Source organism: Hoplias malabaricus, chromosome 7 (assembly GCF_029633855.1).
Source record: "Hoplias malabaricus isolate fHopMal1 chromosome 7, fHopMal1.hap1, whole genome shotgun sequence".
In the NCBI taxonomy this organism is placed as follows: domain Eukaryota; kingdom Metazoa; phylum Chordata; class Actinopteri; order Characiformes; family Erythrinidae; genus Hoplias; species Hoplias malabaricus.
Window position 1 is genome coordinate 27,583,381 of NC_089806.1, and position 24,374 is coordinate 27,607,754.

The following is a 24,374-nucleotide window of genomic DNA, read 5'->3' on the forward strand; positions in this document are numbered from 1 at the left end:
TCACAGGTTACTGCTAGTTCCAAAAATTCCAAAGACTATAGCTGGGGTAAGAGCATTTTCATATAAAGGCCGCCAACTTTGTTCCAGTTAATGTTCCGGACTCAAGCACAGTCTCAGTCTTTAAGTCTAGGCTGAAAATACTTACTTGTGTAGTGTAGCTTTTAGAAATTAACCTTACCTCTTAGATAAAGACGGACATAGGGAATTATGGTTAACTGTGATATTGGTGCTGTTTTGTCACCTTTGGCTTGCTCACGGGTGATATTAATTTACATTTTGCTTTAATTCTCAATTTCTGTAAAGCTGTTGTGACACCATCAGGTTGTAAAAAGCGCTATACAGAGAAATTTGACTTGATTCCAGGGAAAAGATTTCCCATCAAAAATAGCCTGTGTGTCAATAAAATACTAATATTCACCTCACATCTATGGTACATTCATACATATGCAGGTCCAGCTACTGCTGTGTGCATTGATGCACTCCCTGTACCATGAGTGATGTTGACTTTAGCATATGCCGTTGATATATGTCTAGATGGTCATTTGGTCTTTAGTACAGAGAACATATCTATTTTTGTTTATATATATATATATATATATATATATATATATATATATACTTACAAGGGTTGGACAATGAAACTGAAACTGTCATTGTAGTGTGGGAGGTTTCATGGCCAAATTGGACCAGCCTGGTGGCCAATCTTCATTAATTGCACATTGCATCAGTAAAAGCTGAGTTTGAAGGTTCAAATATATATTATAAAATATTGCAATGCATACAACATTATGAGTGACATACCAGAGTTCAAAAGAGGACAAATTGTTGGTGCACGTCTTGCTGGCGCATCTGTGACCAAGACAGCAAGTCTTTGTGATGTATCAAGAGCCACGTTATCCAGGGTAATGTCAGCATACCACCAAGAAGGACGAAATACATCCAACAGGATTAACTGTGCACACAAGAGGAAGCTGTCTGAAAGAGATGTTCGAGTGCTAACCTGGATTGTATCCAAAAAACATAAAACCACGGCTGCCCAAATCACGGCAGAATTAAATATGCACTCTCCTGTTTCCACCAGAACTGTCTGTCGGGAGTTCCACAGGGTCAATATACACGGCCGTGCTGCTATAGCGAAACCTTTGGTCACTCATGCCAATGCCAAACGTCGGTTTCTAAGGTGCAAGGAGCGCAAATCCTGGGCTGTGGACAATGTGAAACATGCATTGTTCTCTGATGAGTCCACCTTTACTGTTTTCACCATATCTTGGAGAGTTACAGTGTGGAGAAGTCCCAAAGAAGCATACCACCCAGACTGTTGCATGCCCAGAGTGAAGCATGGGGGTGGATCAGTGATGGTTTGGGCTGCCATATCATGGCATTCCCTTGGCCCAATACTTGTGCTAGATGGGCACGTCACTGCCAAGGACTACCGAACCATTCTGGAGGATCATGTGCATCCAATGGTTCAAACATTGTATCCTGAAGGCGGTGCCGTGTATCAGGATGACAATGCAACAATACACACAGCAAGACTGGTGAAAGATTGGTTTCATGAAAGTTGAGTAGTTGAACATCTCCTGTACAGTCACCAGATCTAAATATTATTAGGCCTATTATACATAGGCCTATTTTGTATACAAAAAATCAGTGAATAATAACCAAGATATACACAGAGTGCCTATTTGTATCAATGTTATTTTACATTCATAATATAAATTATGCCCCCTCCAGTGTGTGTTCTCACCCTGAACTAGATAATTGGTTACATATAATGAATAAATGAATGAATATAAAATATCCTAGTGAAGAGAAGAAATAAAAGAAGAAATTCTAGTGTGAAAATATCACGAAGAGGTTACATACGATAGTGTTTTATGTTTATTTCTTATTCAATAAGTAAATCTAAGATCAGTTGAGACAAAAATTAGTTTTAGTTATTCATTCTGGAACACACCAAGCAGCTGTGGCTATTTGATCATCCAAAGGTATTCCAGTCATACAGAAAGCCTGCAGTTGTTGCCCTTAACTAGGCCTGTGACAATTATATTATTGACTTATCTTACAATATATGAATATTACCTCAATAATTTGTGCTGACCTCAATATCACCCATTGTGTTTACATAATACAAAATGTCACCAACATTTTAGCCTCTCACTCTGTTCTGTTCTCTCTATTCTGGTGATGTTATATGGATTTGTTTATTAACAATGATGTAAATTAATATCTTTTTTTTTTCGTTTATTTAGAATATTGGAAGTTTTTATATTCCAAATCCAATGTCTAAATATCCTTAATAGGTTTTGCTAAAAGTTCATTGTCCTTTGACGGAGTGTAATTTCATTATTAAGCTATTATCATTATATCAGTGGCATAAAATAATTTTAATATGACGAAGATATATTTTATCACAATAATTTCTGGAGCAATATATCAAGCACAAAAATGGCTATTATGACAGGCTCACACTTGATTACAGCTGACATTGCTCCACACTAAGGCCCTGCTAAGGGCTAATCTGATTACCGGCTTATCAGCACAACTATAGCATACAGCTGTATATACACATACACAGATGGAACCACTCTACTAAAAGAATATTAATATGTAGTTTGTCTCTGTTTGTGGCAATATGCTCACTGTACTGCTGCGGGTATTTCAAAGCCATTCAACCCCAAGAACAGGTGCTGATGTTTGTTGATTATTTCTGGCTCACAAAATCCATTTCAACTCATTCCTAAACGTGTGGGATAGATCTCCTTTATTTCAGAGAACACAGATGCACTGCTCCCAAGTCTAGCATTGAGTATGGTAACCCAAGTGTCATGCATTTCTGGCGAAATTATGCAAAGCATGTGTGCACAGTTAAATATCTCAGTCCATAAGGGGCTGAACGGCAGAGTACAACATATATATCATCGAATACTGGTTTAAAGATCAGTCAAATCCAAACAGTGTCATCGCAAGATTTTTTTTTAGATAATAACCTACTGATATGTCATTGATATATTGCATGTACCCGTAAAACAGTGAACATTTATTTACAGATCAAAATGCTAGTTTAGCATCTCTCGGTTCTCTGCAAAATGGGTGACAAATGTTATCAAGAACCAGCAAAAAAAACAGGCATTTAAAAATCCCCCATCTTTTAATTCCTTTAGGTTAAACAATATAAATAAACATTACAGGAAAAAGAATCATGTTGAACAGCTACATAAAGAAAGCAAAGTCAGAGCCTTGATCGTACGGATGCAACAAGAGGTCCTTGTTGTCTTCCAGATGTGGTAAAGAAGTGATGGCTGCTGTGAGGAAGACACACTCTGACTCCTGCAGTGCACCACAATATTTATAAATAGATCTGTTAATCCAACAACTCATCTCACATGTGCACTAATGAAAAAGGCCAGAAAATGTCTAAAAGCATTTTAAATTGTTGGGTATTTTCAAGTGTAGTGGATGCTGGTGCCAAACGTTGATATATAAATAAAAGAGAATAATTTAACAGATTTTCCTTAACCTTGTCCAACAATTCACCTCTAGCCAGCACACCTGACAGTCAATAGAAAAATCCTTTTTGTTTTTTAAATGAGTGCGTTAAGAGTATTGCAGGAACCATTGAGGACCAGGACTGGGAAACACTGATTTAGTCCATAATCGATAATGGAGAATATGTCATAGTTTTAACTTATTATTTTACCATTATAATACACATAGTTTAGCAAGCTAGAAATTAACCTTGAAATGCAATGGAATTAAAATATATATATATATCATTTGGCATCTTTTTCCAATTCCTACAAAAGAATCACAGAAATTTTTAAACATGACTTTATGTTTTGGTAAGAAAATAAAAATGAATGACGATACATTTAAACCTCTGGGACATAGTGAAGAACATGAGTAAGGACAGAATTTGGCTTTCAAGTTAAAATGATGTGGATTGGCAAACACATATTACAAAAATGAAATGAATAATATTTACACACAATATTCTGAGCTTTTATGTTTCGGAAGCTGAGGTTTGCTTTTTACAGTGTAACAAAAATATAAAGTTGTAGATGTGACAAATGTATATCAGCTAAAGTCAGTGTTCGTTTAAAATAAATAGCTCATTGAAAAATATTAATGTAACTCATTAATGTCATTAATGTAACTGGACACCTAACAAAAGCAAATATGCAATTTAGCATAGCATTCACCAAACTACAAGCTGATCCCATTACAGTCCATTAACTGCAATATTTTGTAACAGATATTAAAATATAATAATTATAAAAAATAAATAATAATTAAGTTGGTTGTTTCTGAGAAGGATTGCATCACTTTAAAGTGCCTCCTGAAAAAACTTAATCGGCTCAGAAAAAAGTGCATATCCATACATTTTTGACCAGCAGTTTCAAGTGGTGTGTGCAACAATTAAGTTTTGAGCACTAGGCATTGCACCTCAGCCAAAGATGTGCATCTTGGCTTTGGTCGGAATGGAGTGGCAGATCAATGCCTTGTCATTTGCAGAAAAGCAAGAGATAAAACCTAAAATTCAAACGTAAAATGATCTGGTGCAATTTGTTGAACAAAATTAAGTTTTGCAGACTAGGACTCCATGTCTGTTTTGAAAAGAGCCCCTAGATGATAGAGTTTTTAAAAAAAAAAAATCAAGAGTAACAGGATATTTGTGGCCCCTTAGATTAATTTGGGGAGAGGGGGAGTGGGGGGGTTGAGGTTCTAGAAGGTGTATGGGAGCATGTACAGTGTGTGCAATTGCTGAATATTAAGGGCATGCAGGTATTGCTGTGCATGCACCCAAGTGAACCTTTAATTCCATGCTACTTACACAAGATATTTCCAGCACTGATATAAAATTAAAAAAAAGAGAGAGAGAAATAATAATAATAATAATAGACCCAGAACTGACCACCCCCTAAAAGAAATTAAGCCTATTTCCTCCCAATGATACCAGACTCATAGTAAGAGGAGTTTTAGGATGAGTGACCAAGATGAATAATCGAAGTGAGCTTGGCAGAAGGTTCCCATCTTTTGGCAAACTGCCATTTGTTTCCCATAAAGTCAATGCTGGCCACAGGCAGGTGCCCTTTAATCCTGTCCATGTTCTGGAGGACCCCACGCTGAATCCCCCCAGAGTGAACAGGTAGTTCACTGCTGGGTGGAGTACATGGGCTGGCTAGCTGCAAAGTGGGTGGTCTCCGTGGTGTTGATGGTGGAATGTGGCTGGGTCACAATAGGGGCACCTGAGCCTGCAGAACAGCAACCGGAAGAATTAAAAGTCAGTCAGCCTTTCACAACCATTTCCTTTGTGGAGAACTGGACTGAAAAATTAACTGATTTTACATGAACATTTTTGTATCACCATCTTCATCAAGGGTTATTAAATTTATATCAAATTTTTTGTATCAAAGTAACTGCAGTTTTAGTCATACTCTACACTTGTCAACAGATTAATCAAGTATCAGAAATGTTGTGGACTACTGTTAACAAAAGCATTAAAACTTGTTAAAAAAAAAAATCATTCTGCCCACATAGCAGAAGGGACAGTGTACATATGATAGACAAATCACACAGAAACAACCTTCATAAAATGAAGTGGGTGTTTGAAGTGGTTAGAGCAGAGAAAACACCCAAATATGCACGATGGCAGGGTACAAATGGAAAACTAAATCATACTATAAAATTATAGACAGCAATTACAACATTTTCCCGTATTTTGTGTGGTCTTTTTTGGCCTTCCTTAAGCTTCTATTTTTGTTTGGGAGACTTGATTTTAGTTTTTCTGAATAAAAAAAGAAAATGCAAATAAAATATTTAAAAAATTGGGGAATGTTTAAAAAATAAATCTGCCTTTGCAAATTACTTTTTTTGGTCTATTTTCTTTTCTCTGTACTGTACTTATACCTGGAATGGATCTGATTTACATCTAAATTTACAGAGTTACATAAAAGAAAACTTTAAAAGATACACAACTTAAAAACAGTTAAACAAGAGATGCATCTCTACTGACCATCTGGAGTGGATTATCAATGTAGGTTATTAATTTTAATCTATGTAATACACCTGTCTGTCAAGATCTGTTAACATTACAATCCTCAATCAATTCAGGTTTTTTGCTCAGTTTGCCATTTTGACTGTTCAAATTCATATATGTTATTGGCCTGTATCTGTCCATAAAGTGAACAGCATGCATGGGCACCTAGATATGTTTGTGATTCTGTCCCAAATGGGTCCCTGTGTACCACACAATGTAGGTCCTTAACAGCTTGTACACCCAGGTACTGCACATTATGTCTAATGTCTAACAAATCAATTTATATTGAGCTATCACCTATATGGCTCTTTTTCTAGCTTTTAGTGCATTATTTTGGGATATACCCACATAGCCTTCTGTATATCTTAAAAAAAAAATAATAATAATAAATATATATTTCTTTTTTTATTTAAGACACTTCAACCTGAGGTCAGTTTGATATCTGGGTTCGACTGAGAAAGTCAGAACCAACACCTTTACTTTTCAATGTGCCAAGGTAGGCATGTCTATATACTTGATTAACAGAACCTCATTAGGTGTTTCAGACAAGTCCTAAACTAGGGCATTGTGTTAAGATGTGTCACAATAGTTACACTGCAAAAATTCAGCTTGGTTACTGATAAACACTCTGGGCTCACAGGAATGAAAGAACATTACACCAGGGTATGCCATATTTATTTTCTTGAGCTCATGTCACAGCTCCTTTTTGCCCTTGACCAATGAGTCATGAATAACCTACCTCCCTTTCCCTGATGCAGCTCATCCAGCTCATTTTCCCCCTAATGGACACAATCCACACGCAGCAATGGGACAGAACAAAGAGGCCTTGTGATGAATCCATTATGAAACATAAATTCAGACATGCACAGAAAATGTATACAAGGACCAAGGCAAAGGAAATGGATGGAAATACGGGGAAAAACATAAACAGCAAGGAGATATCAGGGACGCAGTAGGGTGTTGATATGAACAGAGCATGACTGGGAGCAACAGATGGGTTGCTTTGACAGGAGAACAGTGTCTCTGTGTGAAACTCTCACATCAATTACGATCCAAACCTTACTGTTGCATATAAAGACCTAATTTGAGAGCCTCACACGAAAATGCACCTTTAAGCAACTCTGAAGGGCAATATAACGTTTACTAGTTTTACTATTATTAGTTAAAATACATTTTTAATAAAAATAACAAATTGGTACGTAATCAAACAAAATTAAATGTAAAATGAAAGAATGGATGACACAATGGAATTATATACAAGTAGTATCCATTGATTAAAAAATATATAATCACAGAAATAAATGTAACTTTTATTGATAAGTACTTTCTTGTACTTTTTGCAGGGAGGTAAATGTGTATTGTGATATGCATGGCCAAATGTGTAGAGGAAACTGTTCTTTTTCAATTTATATTATCTCAACATAGTTTTGATGATTTTTGAATGGAAACTTCAGTGTGCTGAGTATAAGTTTCAGGGAGAATTTTAGCATTGGATAAAAGTTTAATGGAGGAAATTAATGCTAGAGAGATTTATTAAAAATGTAAGTACACTGTAATCTACCTTCTAGTGACGTATTTACACAATAATACACGAGAGGGAGTGCTATAATATGAGATATTGGCACTGGTGTGCTACGGTCGTAGGCACGAGGTCAAAGATCAGTGGACCAGTGCCAAAGTCTCACGTTATAGCACTCCCTCTCGTGTATTATTGTGTACATACGTCACTAGAAGGTAGATTACATTGTAGTTATCCTGAAATATGTGTATAAATGTATTATTGCGATTATATAACAGTTCGTTATTGATTTTTATTATTAGGTTTTAAGATAAAGTTTAAAGTGAAAATGTTTATCAACCTTCCGCGAAGAAAAATAGTTGCATTCCATCACACACGAACTTTGGATCTTTCACTTGTTCGATGTTAAACCCGTCTAAATCAGGACAAAAGCAGAGATAAACGCATTAAATCACCACCACCGTGCTGCCCGCTACTAAATATTCCAATGTCAGTGGTATTATAACAAAGTTAGTGTGCGACTCTAGAGCAGTGGAGATGAGTTCTCTGGAGTGCCAAATCACAAGTGGAGATTGCCAGGAGGATTGCCAGTCCTGAGAACGATACGATGTATGACAGCATTGTTCCAAGTGTAAAGTTAGGTGGTGGGGGGATTATTATATGGGGTGGTTTTTCCAGTGAAAGGAACTCTTACAACTTCAGCATACCAAGACATTTTGGACAATTTCATGTTCCCAACTTTGTGAGAACAGTTTGGGGATGGGCCCATCCTGTTCTGAAATTACTGTGCACCAGTGCACAAAGCATGGTCCATTGATGATGGAGTTTGGTATGAAATTTTGGTGTGAGAACTTGACTGGCCTGCACAGAATCCTGAACTCAACCCAACAGAACACTGTTGGGATAAATTGGAGCAGAGTCTGTGAGCCAGGCCTTCTTTTCCAACATTAGTATCTGACCTCACAAATGCCACTTCTAGAAGAATGGTAAAAAAATTTCCAATAAACACACTCCTGTGGAAACCTTGTGGAAAGCCTTCCCAGATAAGTTTTAACTGTTATAGTTGCAAATGGTGGGCCGAGATCATATTAGACAATATAGATTAAGAATGGAATGTCACTCAACTTCATATGCATGAGAAGGCAAGTACAATCATTTTAAGTTAATTGCTGTGATCATATTTTTAAAATCGACAGACGCTACTAATATAATTTCAGTGTGTTGAACATCGATTCTGTTATTTTACATTTAAATATCTTTTATTAAACATTTCAGTCTTAAGAAGGGAAAATGCAATCCCAATATATATATATATATATATATAAAACACATAACATATTGTCCAATTCATGCTCAAAATGCAATGTGCCAAGTTATTTATTTAATGCATTCCTTTTTTATATTGAAAAATCACAAATCACATGACAGAGGCAGCTGGTTAGTATAATGAGTGTGTAGTGAAAGAGGTGGGTAGTTCATGCTGATGGGATGATATTTGAACAGGCTAGTCAGTCTTACAAGTCATTTTGACTCCTGCAGAGCATCACTGCTGCTTTCTGGACCTGGACTTGGCATGGGTTGAACAATTATTATTTTTTCACCTGTCCAGTGAAAGAAAACATCACACTTACCCTCATTAGCATATTGGATATTATTTTATCTGCACTCTATTTTATCAGCTCCAATTATAGACTGTGGTACATTTGTTGCTCTGCATAATCTGTTAGCCCCCTTTCACTATGTTTTAACCAGGGTTAAAATGTGGTTAATAAAATATGCTGATAAATCTACAGGACTGCAGTATGTAACTATAGAACTACAAAGTGCACCTATAGGGTAAATTGAACTGATAAAATGATCAAGTGCAGAAAAAAGGAGAATCATTTTAATATTATCGTTGATCAGATCAGACCATTCTAGCAGCCTGTCAATACATCAGTCAGACACCAGTCTAGGTTCTATTTGACAAACCACAAATTTTCTAACAACATGTCACAAATCACTGTCCCTAGTCATCAGAAAATGTTCCTGTACTTCTGTTTACATGTACATGATATAATAGCCAGGATGAAACACAAACCTGCTAAGGACTCATCTCCACCAGAGAGAGAGATGGCCAAGGACAAATGTGTCCTTAGCAGGTTTACTGGTTCACTTTACACTTCATTCATCTTCATACTACATGTCAGGGTAAACCAGGCTTCAGGTAAAACATGAAGTGGTTTCAGATCGTGAACATATGTACTGTCAGTCGCAAAATTATTTAGCTAATATAGAATGGAAAAATTACTTGCGCCTTTGGGCAGTATCTTCTCATTTTTTATAATTTTGTTGTTTTTAATCATTTGGACTGACTACAAATAGAGAACTGTAAGGAATAATTACTTTTAACAGCAGGTTAACAGAGACTAATTTTTCAATGTATCAATCCTACAAAGAGAGGATTGGTACCCAATTTCCTAATAGTTGTCCTAACATTAATAGAAGGGATGTAGGTGAAGCTTATTCCATAATTTAAAGTAAAGTAATCTGTTTAAAAAAAAACCCTGAATATTTGCAGATTTTAGGTCAGAATATTCATGCAGTAGTAACTCTAGAGTTAAAAACTCCAAATAATTCACACAGAAATAAACAATTGAGAATAACGTAGCTACCCCCAATGATCGGCTGTTTAAATTTAGTTTTTCCAAGGAAAAATAAATTATATTCTGAAATTCAGTTGCAGTTAACTGGGGACACTCCTTGTCTATGGGAAACCTGTAAAACATATGGTAAAAACCAGAGCATGTCATATTCTCTAGAAGCCCTGGCAAACTCAGATATCATGTTTGACATGGAGTTCAGGGTGGCTTAGGAATGTGTGCGAGTTTGTCTGTCACGAGAATTACATAAGTTTGAATCAATTAGAACTGTACTTGCACACAGAGGAGTTTGTTCTCTGCATTTAACCCAATCCGTGCAGTGAAACTGAAATACACACACACACACCCGGAGCAGTTGGGGGTTAGGTGTCTTGCTCAAGGGCCTGCCGGCTCTGATGACTGAACCGCAACCTTCCGGATACAGGCCCAGTTCTCTAACAACCAGGCCACAGCTTGAAGGTATACATGAGGCTCAGGGGAGAAGATGTAAACTTCAAACGAAAATTTTCATTAATCGTTAAATGCTGGTAAACAGAAACACATATGAAAAGGATTCTTATTTCAACCTCTTGAAAATGTCTCTCAGACATTGTTTAATGATCCACTTAAAATTATGCGAACTACTCACACACACACAGGCTTAAAAACAAGAAATGAAATTATCTGTAACTACAAACAGGATTCCAAAAAAGTTGGTACACTAAACAAATTGTGAATAAAAACTGAATGCAATGATGTGGAGGTGCCAACATCTAATATTATCAAAAGTTTAAACTAAGAGAATGTTTCATTTTAAGGAAAAAATATGTTGTTTCAAAATTTCATGGTGTCAACAAATCCCAAAAAAGTTGGGACAAGGCCATTTTTTACCACTGTGTGGCATTCCCCCTTCTTCTTACAACACTCAACAAACGTCTGGGGACAGAGGAGACCAGTTTAGAAATAGGAATGCTCTCCCATTCATGTCTAATACAGGCCTCTAACTGTTCAATCGTCTTGGGCCTTCTTTGTCACACCGTCCTCTTTATGATGCGCCAAATGTTCTCTATAGGTGAAAGATCTGGACTGCAGTCTGGCCATTTCAGTACCCGGATCCTTCTCCTACGTAGCCATGATGTTGTGATTGCTGCAGAATGTGGTCTGGCATTATCTTGTTGAAAAATGAAAGAGATGACGTCTAGATGGAAGCATATGTTGTTCTAGAACCTGAACATAGTTCTCTGCATTAATGGTGCCTTTCCAGACATGCAAGCTGCCCATGCCACAAGCACTCATGCAACCCCATACCATCAGTGATGCAGGCTTCTGAACAGAGCGTTGATAACAACTTGGGTTATCCTTTTCCTCTCTGGTCCGGATGACATGGCGCCCCAGTGTTCCATAAAGAGCTTCAAATCGTGACTCATCTGACCACAGAACAGTCTTCCATTTTTCCACACTCCATTTTAAAGACCACTGGCCCAGTGCAAATGTCTGAGCTTGTGGAGCTTGCTTAGAAATGGCTTCCTCTTTGCACTGTAGAGTTTCAGCTGGCAACGGCGGATGGCACCGTGGATTGTGTTCACTAACAATGCTTTCTGGAAGTGTTCCTGAGCCCATTCTGTTATTTCCTTGACAGTGGCATTCCTGTTTGAGGTGCAGTGACGTTTAAGGGCCCGGAGATCACGAGCATCCAGTAGAGTTTTACGGCCTTGACGCACAGCAATTGTTCCAGATTCTCTGAATCTTTTGATGATGTTACGCACGGTTGATGATAATAACTTAAAAGTCTTTGCTATTTTACGCTGGGTAACACCATTCTGGTATTGCTGCACTATCTTTCTGCAATGGTGGATGGTGGAACAATGGTGGAATTGCTCTTTTTATACCCAATCATGTTGTCAATTGACCTAATTAGTGTTAATTGGTCTTCCAGCTTTTCGTTATATGCTCAATTTCCTTTTTCCAGCCACTTATTGCTACTTGTCCCAACTTTTTTGGGATTTGTTGACACTGTGAAATTTTGAATCAACATATTTTTCCTTTAAAATGTTACATTTACTCAGATTAAACTTTTGATCTGTCATCCATGTTCTATTATGAAAAAATATTGACATTTGCCATCTCCACATCATTGCATTCAGTTTTTATTCACAATTTGTTTAGTGTCCCAACTTTTTTGGAATCCGGTTTGTACAATAGATGGTGACATGAAGAATATCTGAAAATTTGCCTAATCTGTATCCAGATGGAATTGTACAAAAGTTATTCAAATACAAATTATAAATAGGATGCATATTCTCACAGTGAAAGACAGAGCCTCCAAAAGCCTTTGCATTAAATGTTAAACACAGACAGGTTCTCTCACCCATTCCCATAGTTTCTGGTCATGGTATAAGCAGAGTCGGACCGCCCAATACACATGCTTAATTACAAATTAACGAATGCCCTGCTGTCTCCCCCTCACATTTTAGTGTATCTTTCCGAAGATGAAGCAAAACTATCTTCAGGATATGGAGAGGAGAAAGGGGAAAAAAAAATAAATAAAAAAATATATATATGATAAATAAATAAATAAATAAAAAATAAAAAAAGGAAACGAGACTTTAGCAATAAGTAGAAAAGTGAACACAATCTTAGTTTTATAGTATCTCATACTCCCCCAAATACACCAGCTCACTCTCAAAAAATTCCTTACAATATAATTCCACTTTAAACAGTGAAGTAGTTACATCCAAGTGCTAAACTGAGTTGTCCAAAGTTCATTTCCACATTAAATGCTACCTCTATATTTACACAGTCACACTAATACCAGCTTATTTGACGTTTTCATTACACCTTAAACAGTGAAGCAGATACAGGTGCCTGGATGAAACTGCTGCACCATTTATTGTGACACAAAGCCGCAAGCTTTTTTTCCCCTTCTATTCCACCTTAAATGCTGCAGTTGTTACAGAATTAGTGTTGGCTTCTTGTTTGCCTGCTGATTATTTTGTCTCTCACTTCCACCTTAAATAGTGGAATTAAATTCAAGTGCTACAACTTGAACTCTACATCTGCATTTTTAATGCATTCATATTGAAATGAAACTTGAACATGAAATGAAACTCTGAAACTTTGAAGGAGTAACCTCCGTGAGGATGAGTCTAGAGACAATAAATGTATATGAAGGGTGATTACACTCCTGTATCATTGTAAATCAAGGTAATGGTTATCCAGTCTCTCAACTTTTAGTTGTAGCCTAGTTACATCAAAACTTAAGGTGGAATGTATTTGACGATTAAGACTGAACTGAATGTAACTGAATTTTCATTAGTTGTGCATACTGGGCAATACATATAACACATCTTATTAAACTATTTTCATGGAGTATTCAGATAATTAATATATATATATATTAAAGGACATGTGGGGAAGCCAGTATGAATTAGCCTAAAAGAGCTGACACAACAGTATTGTAATATTATATGTGCTATGTTTGTAAGGTTGTAACTGTCAAAATAAAATAAAAAGATTATCACATTGTGGCTCACAGAGTTCAGGTAGGAGGGCCCCTTATCAGAACTTTGCTTAGGGCCCCAGGGAATATCGGACTGGCTCTGGGTATAAATTACAGGAATATTGAAAATATTTTTAATATAGAAGTGAGTTGAGAAACCTTTTGGTTTATTTTGGGACTCAGCAGCAAGTTACCTCACTGAATAAAATTTACATTTCTTATATCTGCAGCTAGGGATTAGAGTGGATTACTAGATTTGTACTGGAAAAGGCTGACAATATATTTTTGGATTTAATCCCATACGAGTATTTAATTTATACACTACATTCTAATGCAGACACATTCATAGTGTGGGAGTCATAAACTTATTTGCATTGGCAATTACCTCTGATTGGGTTTACTGTGATGTCTTGCACTACCTTGAAATGTTTGTTGAAGCATCGCTGCAGACTACAAGCCAGGAAAATTTTGAAAAAAAAAAAAAAAAAGACTTTTATGGTTTAATTTTATTATTTTATTTTAATTTGTCTAAACGTCCCCCAATCAGTGGGCTAATAAGTGAACTGTCTTTTCAACTCACCTCCCCCATCCTGTTCAGCTTTGATCTGAGCCTCCAGATCTTCAGGGTCCACATACTGGTAGTTCTCGTCATCATCGGGAGGCTTGCACTTCCCGCAGCAGAAGCAGCAGCAGCAGCAACAGCAGCAGCAGGTGAAAAGAGTGCAGCACAACGCCATTGCCTGAAGAACATATGCCGAACCCAGGTAAGCCATCATCTTTCCACAAAGACAAAAACTCTATCGGTTGCTCTGTGCACTCTTATCGTCAGGCCAAAGGGGCCAGCTGGCTCAATGCTTCCTCCCACTAAGATTACGTCCTGGTCATTAACTGACATGGGCTTTAAAGCATATGTAATGTGTAAAGGTGCATCAAGTTGGCATCAAAGATGCTGTGGCCAGAACAAGAAAGGGGGGTTAATATGTTTATAATATGTAACAAGGTGGAGGGTTAGCCATGAGGATCAAAGGGATGTGAAGCCCTTCACTTAAACTCAATCACCTCACCACCTACATTAAGACTAGTGCAGGATATTTTTCCTCCTGGATCAAAGCCACTCTTCCAGACAATGTGAAAGGCAGACTGTTATGAAAAGCTGACCGTCTCCGTCTCTGAGAACAAAGCTGACTACAGATAACATTTGCATGTTTTTTCTATTCAGTTCTAAAACATTAAAAAAAGATCATGTCATGGCAGGGAAAAACCATCCTCTTCCATCACAGTTGTGCCTTGGATAGTCTACACAACTTTTAGCTCACATTACATAACTGTTTTTGACAGGTTTTAAGTAGGCTAAAAAAATGTCAGGCACACACTACATGACTGGGTATAATACATTACACGGCCCCAAAACACACAACCCAAGTTGCAATCCCTACGAGACATGAACATACAACAACTCACAGCAGTTATGATTTGTGCTGCTATTTCACGATTTCACAAGTAATTAAAATGTAGTTTTTACCTTGAACCACTTCTTTGACATGAGGAAGTAGTATTTGACACTCTCCTCTCCAAACTGTTCTGAGACGTAAAGGCCCATGGAACCATACTCATCATAAATCTTCCTCTTGGTCTCATCATTGAGGATGGAGTTGGCATTGTTGATTTCTTTGAACTTCTCAGCAGCTTCAGGATTGTCTGGGTTTTTGTCTGGGTGGTATTTCAGGGCAAGTTTCCTGCATAATAATGAGCAAATTTCAGTTTCCTTATGCAACATTTCTCTAAAGGTGTACTTATACTATGCCATCCATATAGTGCTTGAGCACACTTGACCCACAAGGTCCAGTTTACTTGGCTAGTGTAATACAATCGATTCTTTTCTTCCAACAGAACCTCAAAATAAGTTAATTCTAAAAATAGTGTAATGTTTTTTTAAAAAAACATATATCTTGAAATACTGTCTGAATAGTGGCTTGCAGTAGGGGTGGGCAAGGTATGTTTTTTTTTTTTTTTTTTTTAATTCAATAACAAAAAAAAAAAAAAAAAAAAAAAAAAACCTTTGCTATATCACGAAACTATGATGTAAGCATGGGCTTCTGATGTAGGCTGTTTTTCTCTTTCGAACACACCCACCTATGCATGTGCGTGCACATACACCACGTGTATGCTGCTGGAGCCGTTCTCAGCACATTTATAGTGCGTACTCAAGTCAACCTCTCTGATAACTGTAAGTAAGTCAACAAAGTACAAAAATGAAACCAGTGGTGAAGCTTTAATTCCAAAAAAAAAAAAAAAAAAAAAAAAGCGCTGTTAAGAACATGACTTGTTTGAGACACGTTGCTCTCCCTCAGCCGGAGGGAAGGGCAGATACTCCACAGTTCCCAAATAGAGAATGCGCTTCTCATTGGTCGTCACTTTTATTTAGCCAATCAGCAGCCAGACTTAGCTGTCCATCATTTAGTATGTCAGCCAATGGAGCCACAATCTACAGGGGTTTGTTGGTTTTTTGGCAATGCCAAGAGACAGGTGAGTGCTTAAAATAAATTATAAAATACATAAAAATCTTATTTTAGCACCGTGTCTCAAAGAAACTACATTTAGATTTTTCCCTCAACACATCTGTGATGGCAAGAAAAATGGACTGACTATTAGAATCAAAGTAATTCTTTATACATAAAAATCACATAAAATAATAAGAATAAAAATAATATTAAATTATGTATATGAACTGTTTGTGAAGACACCACTTGTTTACTTTCTTATAAAATAAACTAAAATGAGCAGAATTTTGGTTGCAGGCAGGTTGTTTCTTAATGGGAGTTTACTTGAAGTATGCACCATGCAACTGTACTATCTAGGAAAATCTAAGTATCAGATCAGGACAGTATTGGGAGATACGCAATATTTAAAGGCTTGCATCGGGTTCGGGAAAGGAAAAAAACCCTGATCATCACTCTTTTTTAGACATACTGTTTGATAATTATGGTTAGATAATGCAGCATGTTCTTTTTGGTGTTAAAAAATAAACACTAATACTTTGACATTATATTTTGTTATGGTTTTCATAATATCGTATTGTATATCGCCATTTTTAGGCATACTGAGATATAAGCTTTTTGGTCATATTGCCCAGCCCAAGGTTTCAGGCTTTAATTATTCTTTGTATATTCTCTGTAGTAAGATATCTTACCTGTATGCTCTTTTTATGTCTTCTGCTGAAGCCCCTTTCTCTAGTCCTAAGACTTTATATAAACTGTCTCCTGAGGTGGACATCTTCCTCTGAGGCCTGTCAGAGGCCTGTCTGGGTTCTGCCATAATTTACTGCTGAAATGTAAAAAGAAAATTATATTAAGAAAACGCAGTAAGTAATTCTCAAAATTATAATTCGAAGTTGTGCACGTTTCTTTAATTTTTTTATAGGCAAACAAATGTATGATTGCTTGTCCTGACAGACACAAAGTATGTACTACACCCACTGAGTCATGTGGGAATATTTACCATCCTAGATCTATTTCTTCTGTTTGCAGCATGTATGGCATGCTACGCCATACTCACAAGTCAACCGAGCCTAATATTTTCTGAAGGCTCAGTAGGTATAGCAAGCTATAACCATTTTAATTCACTCTTCTGCAGGTGTACTGAGAAAACCTTGGAGAAAGTTAATCCTATTAATTAAGTCCTAAACATGACACTAAACAGATTTATAAGGGGGAAAACTAGAGCACAGAATAATGGCTGAGCGACTCTGGGCCAATGCACTCTTTAAATACCCTCTCTAAAGACGATTATTGCATTCTGCTGATCTCAAAAGATTACTCCTTCCAGTTAGCAGTTGTGGACTACATGCACAACACACCCCAACCCTCTCCTTGAGGCTTGTATTGGAAGACCAACAGACATTATATAGAGTTTATCTCATGACACACACTTTTCTGAACTTGATATTGGATCATGAACACTCCTAATAATTTTCTTTATAACATGTAGCATTATTCATTCATTGTCTGTTTCTGCTTACCAATTCCGGGTCACAGTCTAGAACCGACCCAGAATCACTGGACGCAAGGCGGGAACACACCCTGGGGGGTGTGCCAGTCCTTTACAGGGCAAAGCACACTTACACCTATGGATACTTTTGAGTCACCATTCCACCTACCAAAGTGTGTTTTTGGATCATGGGTGGAAAACCAAGTATCCAGAGGAAACCCACACGGACACGGGGAAAACACACCAAACTCTTTATAGACAGTCACCCGGAACAAAGCTTGAACCCAAATCCCAGGACCCTGCTGTGCCACCGTGCCATTCCATGTAGTATTAGGTGATATTTAAACAATATAAGACATCCTCATGATACACAGCATGCCTCAAAATAGTCATATTTTGACATACAGACAAAAACCATAGTTGTGGCACATTTTAAAACATCATACTCTATGAATACAGTGATATTTATTCAGTCATTTTAATTCAGTGCATCACCTAGTGCACAATTTAAGCAATTAAACAGGCAAGGAGTAAAAATACACTTCCCAGAAAACAGTTCTTAACTGATAAATTTCAAAATGTTTTAGTTTATGTCTTAAAGCTGAGCTAAATTAAGGAAGGTAGTCTTCCATTTTGGTTTCTGTATCTCAAACGTGTTATAAAGTTTAGCATATATTAATAATGTCTATGGAAACCCTGATAGTAAGGCTGTGCCATATTGTATCGATGGAGGGACTACAGTAGTGTTGAGGAGGTTTGGTTAAAAAATATCATATGTAAAATAAACCATGGTATTATGTAAGATATATATCTATAACAACAGAAGGAATAAACTACACGGACTCAGTAAATCAACAATTCTGTATTTGTTTTGTCATTTATTGTGAAGTTTTAAGGTTACATTTGATATAAATGTTTACGTTTGCTGTTCATATGCACACACTAAATTTTCTGCACTTTGGATGTGTGGTAAATTTATTTAATACATTATTTTTAATACAAAATCTGAATCTTATTAAGTTAATGTTGTTTACAAAATAAGCAAATGTTTACAGATTTTATTTGAGCACATCATCTGAATGTTTGAAACTGTTACAAGCATTTTTAAATAAAAACTTGTAATGTATTATTACATATAACATATATAATGTCAATAAAATATTATTAATATAAAATTTAGTCTGTTACAATAGTGTGTTCTTGAACTTGATAAAGTATTTTGTAATGTGATAATGATATTCTTGGCAATATGACATGATAGGCCAAAAATGTGTAATTAATTGAAAGACTCAAACTGCCAGAGTAAAATTTACCCCTAGCATATTGAAACTGTGTTACTGCCAACCAAAAAGCCCTTAATTAATGGGAATCCATACGTCCAGTTATGTTCAGTGGACACTGAGGGTATATTTAGCTGCTCAAAATGCCATCAAACACAAGGTTACCTGCCTAAACAATGGAAATACTAAACTTCAAGAGCCTTCATGTGGTGTTCTGGAGAATGTTTTCATTTTTTATTCATTTATTTCTATAACTATATAGTCTTTGCTTTAAGCACTTATATGATAATAAGAGGGCTGCCCATCAATGATGTCACTGAGTCTAACATTTCCTATTGGTTGATATTAGAAGGGCACTATATAAACGTAACATACTATTATTATTATTATTATTATTATTATTATTATTATATAAATTAATGAATTAGCCTTGACTTATTTAGCGAGAATATTTGCTCTGATGGTGTGGACGTGGAAGGGATGCAGAGTACACATTTGGCTGCTGTGGACATATTTGGATAGCAATCATCATTTCTCCTCCACCAGTTCAGTGGCCCTGCATCAATTTTTGTTTGGTCCTGCAAGTATGTTTTCATTTCGTTCTGAATTAGTGACAGTTCTTCTTGTTGTTCATCAGCTGACATCATCATCACCATGGCTATCTCCTTCTCCTTGTCATCCTTTTTCATTTTTGGAGGAGACTAATTTTTCTCCATGCTGTAGTCTTTGGGTTCACTATTTTTAGACCAACTCTTGGCCAGATTTGCCACCGTTTCATATACCTCGTCACACTGAACCTTGTGTAACAATGAGAGTTTTTTAAACGCAGATCAAGAACTTCAGCTGGCGCATATATATATATATTGCTTTGAAGTCTTCCTAACAGCTCCCACCTCTCCTGTCAAATTCTGCAGTGAGCTTGCCCTTCAGTGCTTTAGTGGCGGCAGTGTCATCCTTGTGCAGTTGATGGTGGTGTGTCTTCAAATTGATGATCATGGGCAGAATGGCAGACAACAAAGCATTTATGTCCTGTGACAGTAACTGTCAGAGTGACCATGGGCTTCAAAATTGAAACAATATCTTCTGCAATTCTCCACTGAGCTGTTGTTAAATCTAAATCTCGGTCAGTCCTCTTGCTAGTTCCGGAGTCCGACAGCACTGCAGTAATTGGCCATCTCTGTTTCACAAGATGTTCAAACATGCAGAAGGTGGAATTCCTGGGACATCTTGAATCAGTTGGTGTTCAGCCACTTTCTGCAGAAGTTATTTTTCTTTTAGTGCTGTTGTGGCTTTTGCACCTTTTTTGAAGTCCAGACAGGGTCCATTTTTAGGGATGCATTAATGCACAATTGCAATGTGTGCCCTCTCACAGTTCCCCAGGACAAATCACCTGTTAACATGTCTAAATACAGAATCACGTTCGTTGCGTTGTTATGTACGTCATCTGTAATAAAACGGGCAGTCACTGTCTTGCAAGCTTCCATTTGCTGTGACGTCCAAATATCAGTAGTGAAACTTGCAGCACTGTCCTTAATAAGCTTCAAAACCACACCCTTTATTGTATCATATTTTACCATCACTGAGTGCATAACAATTTGTATTTTAGGGACAATGTACCCTGGCTCCAAAGTTTCCATTAACTTTTTAAATCCTGCACCCTCAATAATATTCAGTGGCCTCATATCTAGTGCAATGAAATCTGCGATGCTGTCAGTAATTGCTCGTTTTCGTGTCTCTGTGAGCGGGGGCCTAAAGTGTAGAATTTTCTGGGTTAATCTCTTAGACCTTTTCTGAGAGATCTTTATTGTTAGCCTAAAGCCTAATTTATGCTTCTGCCTTGAACCTACGCCATAGGCAAATTTACCCCCCTTTGCCTCAGCTTCTCACCCTCCTGTAAGTGAACCAGCGCATGTATTCACGAGGAGTCTTTTAGCAACCTGCAAGATAGCTCTGCTAGAATAAGGTATTATGCACATTACTTGTAATTCTTCATTAAAATGTGATACACACACACACACACACATACTGAAATCTCTGGAGTAGAGAGTGGCTACAATTGGACACAGGTGGTCGATATTTTGTCACATATTTCTCAACATACTGTTCACACTTCTTACCACAAGTATTACAACATATGTGACCAGATCAGACCTTGAAGCTTCCTATCTCCATTCCCATAGTTAAACAAGGTTAAAGAGTACAGTTGTGGAAACACTGAACTCCAGCAAATTATTAGCCTAACTCTTCTTTGAGTGACAGAATGTTTCCTCACAGAGTATTCAGGTCTAAGCAATTCTGTCAACATGTGGCATTGTAAACTGCAGTCTTACAATTGTTCTTCTTTATACTTTAGGAACCTCACTTCTAAACCTACCCATATCATCCATACATTTGAATACAAGAACTATGCTCTCCTTGTCACTCAAGGCATGCAAATCTCCAGACCTCTGAAAAGTACACAACAAATTATATGGGTTATGATGAACTCTCAATTACAATTCTCAAACGATTCTACACATGTACACCACAGCAGAAGACTTAAAGCAACTTTCTCAATCCTGATCTTATGGTAATCATGCTCTACACATGTTAAGGTACTGTCTGCCCCTCTCTAGTTAAATTATGAGTGTTTGGTGGAGTGTCATTAAGAAGGTAAATGATACAAATTGATCAAATATGCAGGGCAGATATAAAGGAAACAAACAACGCTACAATGTTTATGGAATCACTCAATCTACCAGTACTTTAACACACAATGTAAGCCAAGTGCAAATACTTATAAACCATTACTGGGGTGGGCTAGATTACTGCTAGTACTTAAAGTACACAAAAACATATTTCATTACAACTAGAAGATAATGGATGGGTTTCCTAATAGATTTAGTGTAAAAATGTAGTGTAATGTTGACAAATATCAATTGTAATCATATGTTTCAAGGCTGGTTGTTTATGTGCCATTAGAATTCCATTTTGTCTGTTAAAATATCACTTTATGTTTCTTGATGCATTCCTTTTGTGCCATACCACATTTATATACATCTCTGTATTTATTGCTCTTTACAGAATACCAAATGTATTTTACACAGATTGTTGAAGACTACCCATTGGTGTGTCCTTATAAATAGTATACACACACAAACACACACACACAATATTTTCCCTCATAGTCTGTAGTGTAATAAGGACGAAAAGTATACACTGCGGACCCGCAGCTAAACTTGCTTTCTTATTTAAATTCCCCGTTACACTTTAAAATGGTACAGTGGTTCCATTCGGGCACCTGTTCGTTTAAGGTGGAACTGAGAATTCGATATGAAGTCCAGCCTCGTTCGCTAGTTTACCATTCTTTACTGAGCGGTGTGTGTGTGTGTTAATCCATCCTCAAACACACCCCACTAGCTTTAGCTTAGCGGTTAGCAGTGTGTTAGCCCGGCTCCTCAGTGGCCTGTCCACCGCTCTGGGATAATTTTGAAATTACTCCTTAGCATCGAACTTGGGGCTTTGACTCACCTTGAAACGGCGGGAAATAGTGCTTCAGTCTGTAGCAGAATCATAGAGAACTTAACAGAAATGTTCCTTAAATGTTCTCCCCGTACTTCCTCATTTCTCACCCTGCATGTCTTCTTCTGGAGAGCTTAGCGGCAAGAGAACACGGTGCTGAGTCGATTACAGACGAGTCGGCTCATTTAATCATTAATTTGAATAGACTCACTGTATCGGCTCTTTCGGGATACCGTTGGGACTTTACATACCGTGCATTAGATATATTTATATCGTCGCTGTCCATTGAAAAACATGTATTTCCAAAAAAACCCTTCTTAACTTTCAATGGGAGTAAACGTAAAAAGATCTGAATCCAAGTAATGTTGTTGCATTTGTATTGATCAATTCATCCTGATGTTTTTTCTTATATAATATGAAGGACAGCAGTATTCCGAAATAAAATCTGACAGAACATGCATGCATATAAACATTGTTGTGGACTTTCTGAAATACTGTCACTAAATGTTAGTTTAAGAAAATAATAATTAAAAACATTTTATTAGAGATGGATGTTAGCTCTAACAATTTTCCATTTCAATATCTATATATTCAACTTGAAAATGTCATAAATCCCAGCCACAGCATGCAGAAGGAACCAAAACACACAAAAAAACACAACTTTCCCAGCATTGGAGAAGGGAGTAAAGTCTCACTAATATGTGAAAGTTTTAGTCACAATGCATTGACACATTAATGCTAAAAGATTTAATGTGATACATGAACATACACAATAAAGTTAAATTAATACATTCTACAGGTTTCATTTTTTCAAATTTGCAGTTGAAAAATACATAGTCCACAAAAAAGCAGTGGGAGTGTCTTGTGTGCCTCACTTGCCTCCCTTCATTCTCCACTTGAGTCTGCCTCACGGAAATTTGTGCAGAACAACCAGGAAGGAGAATGTGTCCACATGTCAATTCACACATAGGGACTTAACTATGGTTGACTATAATTTTGTTCCCACTTGAAACATCTAGCCTAACAAGCTTCAACAAACTGCTCTTGGTTTACATACTGCTCTTTTTTGTTGTTTTGTTCAAGTGTCAACTAGAGGAGGCCAGCTACCCCTTTTGAAACTTTCAATCTCTCTTTCTCATACTCTGAGGGAGTCTCCTTGCCACTGTGGTCTCAGCTTGCACAATTACATAAAGCAGCTATTAAAAGCACTCTATAAATGCAATTTAATTGAACTAAATTAGTGGAGTCATGAGTCAATGGCAGGCATTATGGACTCTAGCAAGGGGACCCATGTGATTGCCATCCATGGAATATTTGCTTCCTTTTTCCACTTAGCAGAGATTTCTGTTTTGTATGTGTGTGTGTTTAGAGTCAGAGCTGGACTTTATTTTTGAATTTTAGAATTTAGAATTGTTCCTTTTCAGTAAAAAAAAGTAATTATATTTTTCATCTGAAATGGTCAGAGGAGACTACAGACATATCGTTCTGTTTGGCAATTGAGGGATAAACTTGGGCACTCTGGAGCTTCTCTAGGCTGGAGCACTGCAGGGCTCATCCTTGGCAGTGGTACTCACCTTGCCTGCTCTCCCATGCTGGTGTTGCCATGGTCAAGGTTGTGGCTGCAGGAATGAAATGCCCAAAGAAACTAGGCTTTTATCCGAGAGACATGTGGTGATTGGGGTCCATATCAATGGGCTACCTATGTGGAGTGAGGGGAACACACTCCTCCAGGAAGGGCCCTTCTGGGAATTTTCCTTTAGAAAATCTTGTCCTACAAACAGGATTCCAAAAAAGTTGGGACACGAAACAAATTGTGAATAAAAACTGAATGCAGTGATGTGGAGATGGCAAATGTCAATATTTTATTCTGTAGCGTAGTAACAGTATTTGAGTTAGTTATGTTTAATGGTGATTACCACTTATAATT

General features: G+C 37.1%; 1 protein-coding gene across 6 annotated transcripts; it reads right to left on the bottom strand.

Moving 5' to 3' along the window:
• Nucleotides 1–2,763: 2,763 nt before the first annotated feature.
• Nucleotides 2,764–22,592, bottom strand: dnajc5ga (DnaJ (Hsp40) homolog, subfamily C, member 5 gamma a). Of its 6 annotated transcripts, XM_066677496.1 has the most exons (7): nt 22,457–22,587; nt 16,870–17,003; nt 15,202–15,415; nt 14,260–14,419; nt 9,078–9,160; nt 6,780–6,819; nt 5,125–5,255 (listed from the first exon to the last, which is right to left on the bottom strand). In XM_066677496.1, exons 2-5 carry the CDS (start codon nt 16,992–16,994, stop codon nt 9,081–9,083), a joined length of 579 nt encoding a protein of 192 aa, XP_066533593.1. In that variant the 5' UTR covers nt 16,995–17,003; nt 22,457–22,587; the 3' UTR covers nt 5,125–5,255; nt 6,780–6,819; nt 9,078–9,080. The 6 variants fall into 6 exon arrangements, with proteins under 6 accessions (XP_066533595.1, XP_066533592.1, XP_066533591.1 ...); XM_066677498.1 differs by lacking the exons at nt 6,780–6,819; nt 9,078–9,160 and adding an exon at nt 14,065–14,129 and having other exon boundaries at nt 2,764–5,255; XM_066677499.1 differs by lacking the exon at nt 9,078–9,160.
• Between the last annotated feature and the right edge of the window lie 1,782 nt (nt 22,593–24,374).

What these genes read in the sequence shown, in the direction of transcription:
- dnajc5ga (XM_066677495.1), bottom strand. Translation starts at nt 16,994, where the DNA reads ATGGCAGAACCCAGACAGGCCTCTGACAGGCCTCAGAGGAAGATGTCC. An exon ending in GACATAAAAAGAGCATACAG is followed by an intron (nt 15,416 to 16,869) that starts GTAAGATATCTT and finishes ATTATTATGCAG; the next exon opens with GAAACTTGCCCTGAAATACC. An exon ending in AGCTGAACAGGATGGGGGAG is followed by an intron (nt 5,256 to 14,259) that starts GTGAGTTGAAAA and finishes GCTGTTCTGCAG; the next exon opens with GCTCAGGTGCCCCTATTGTG.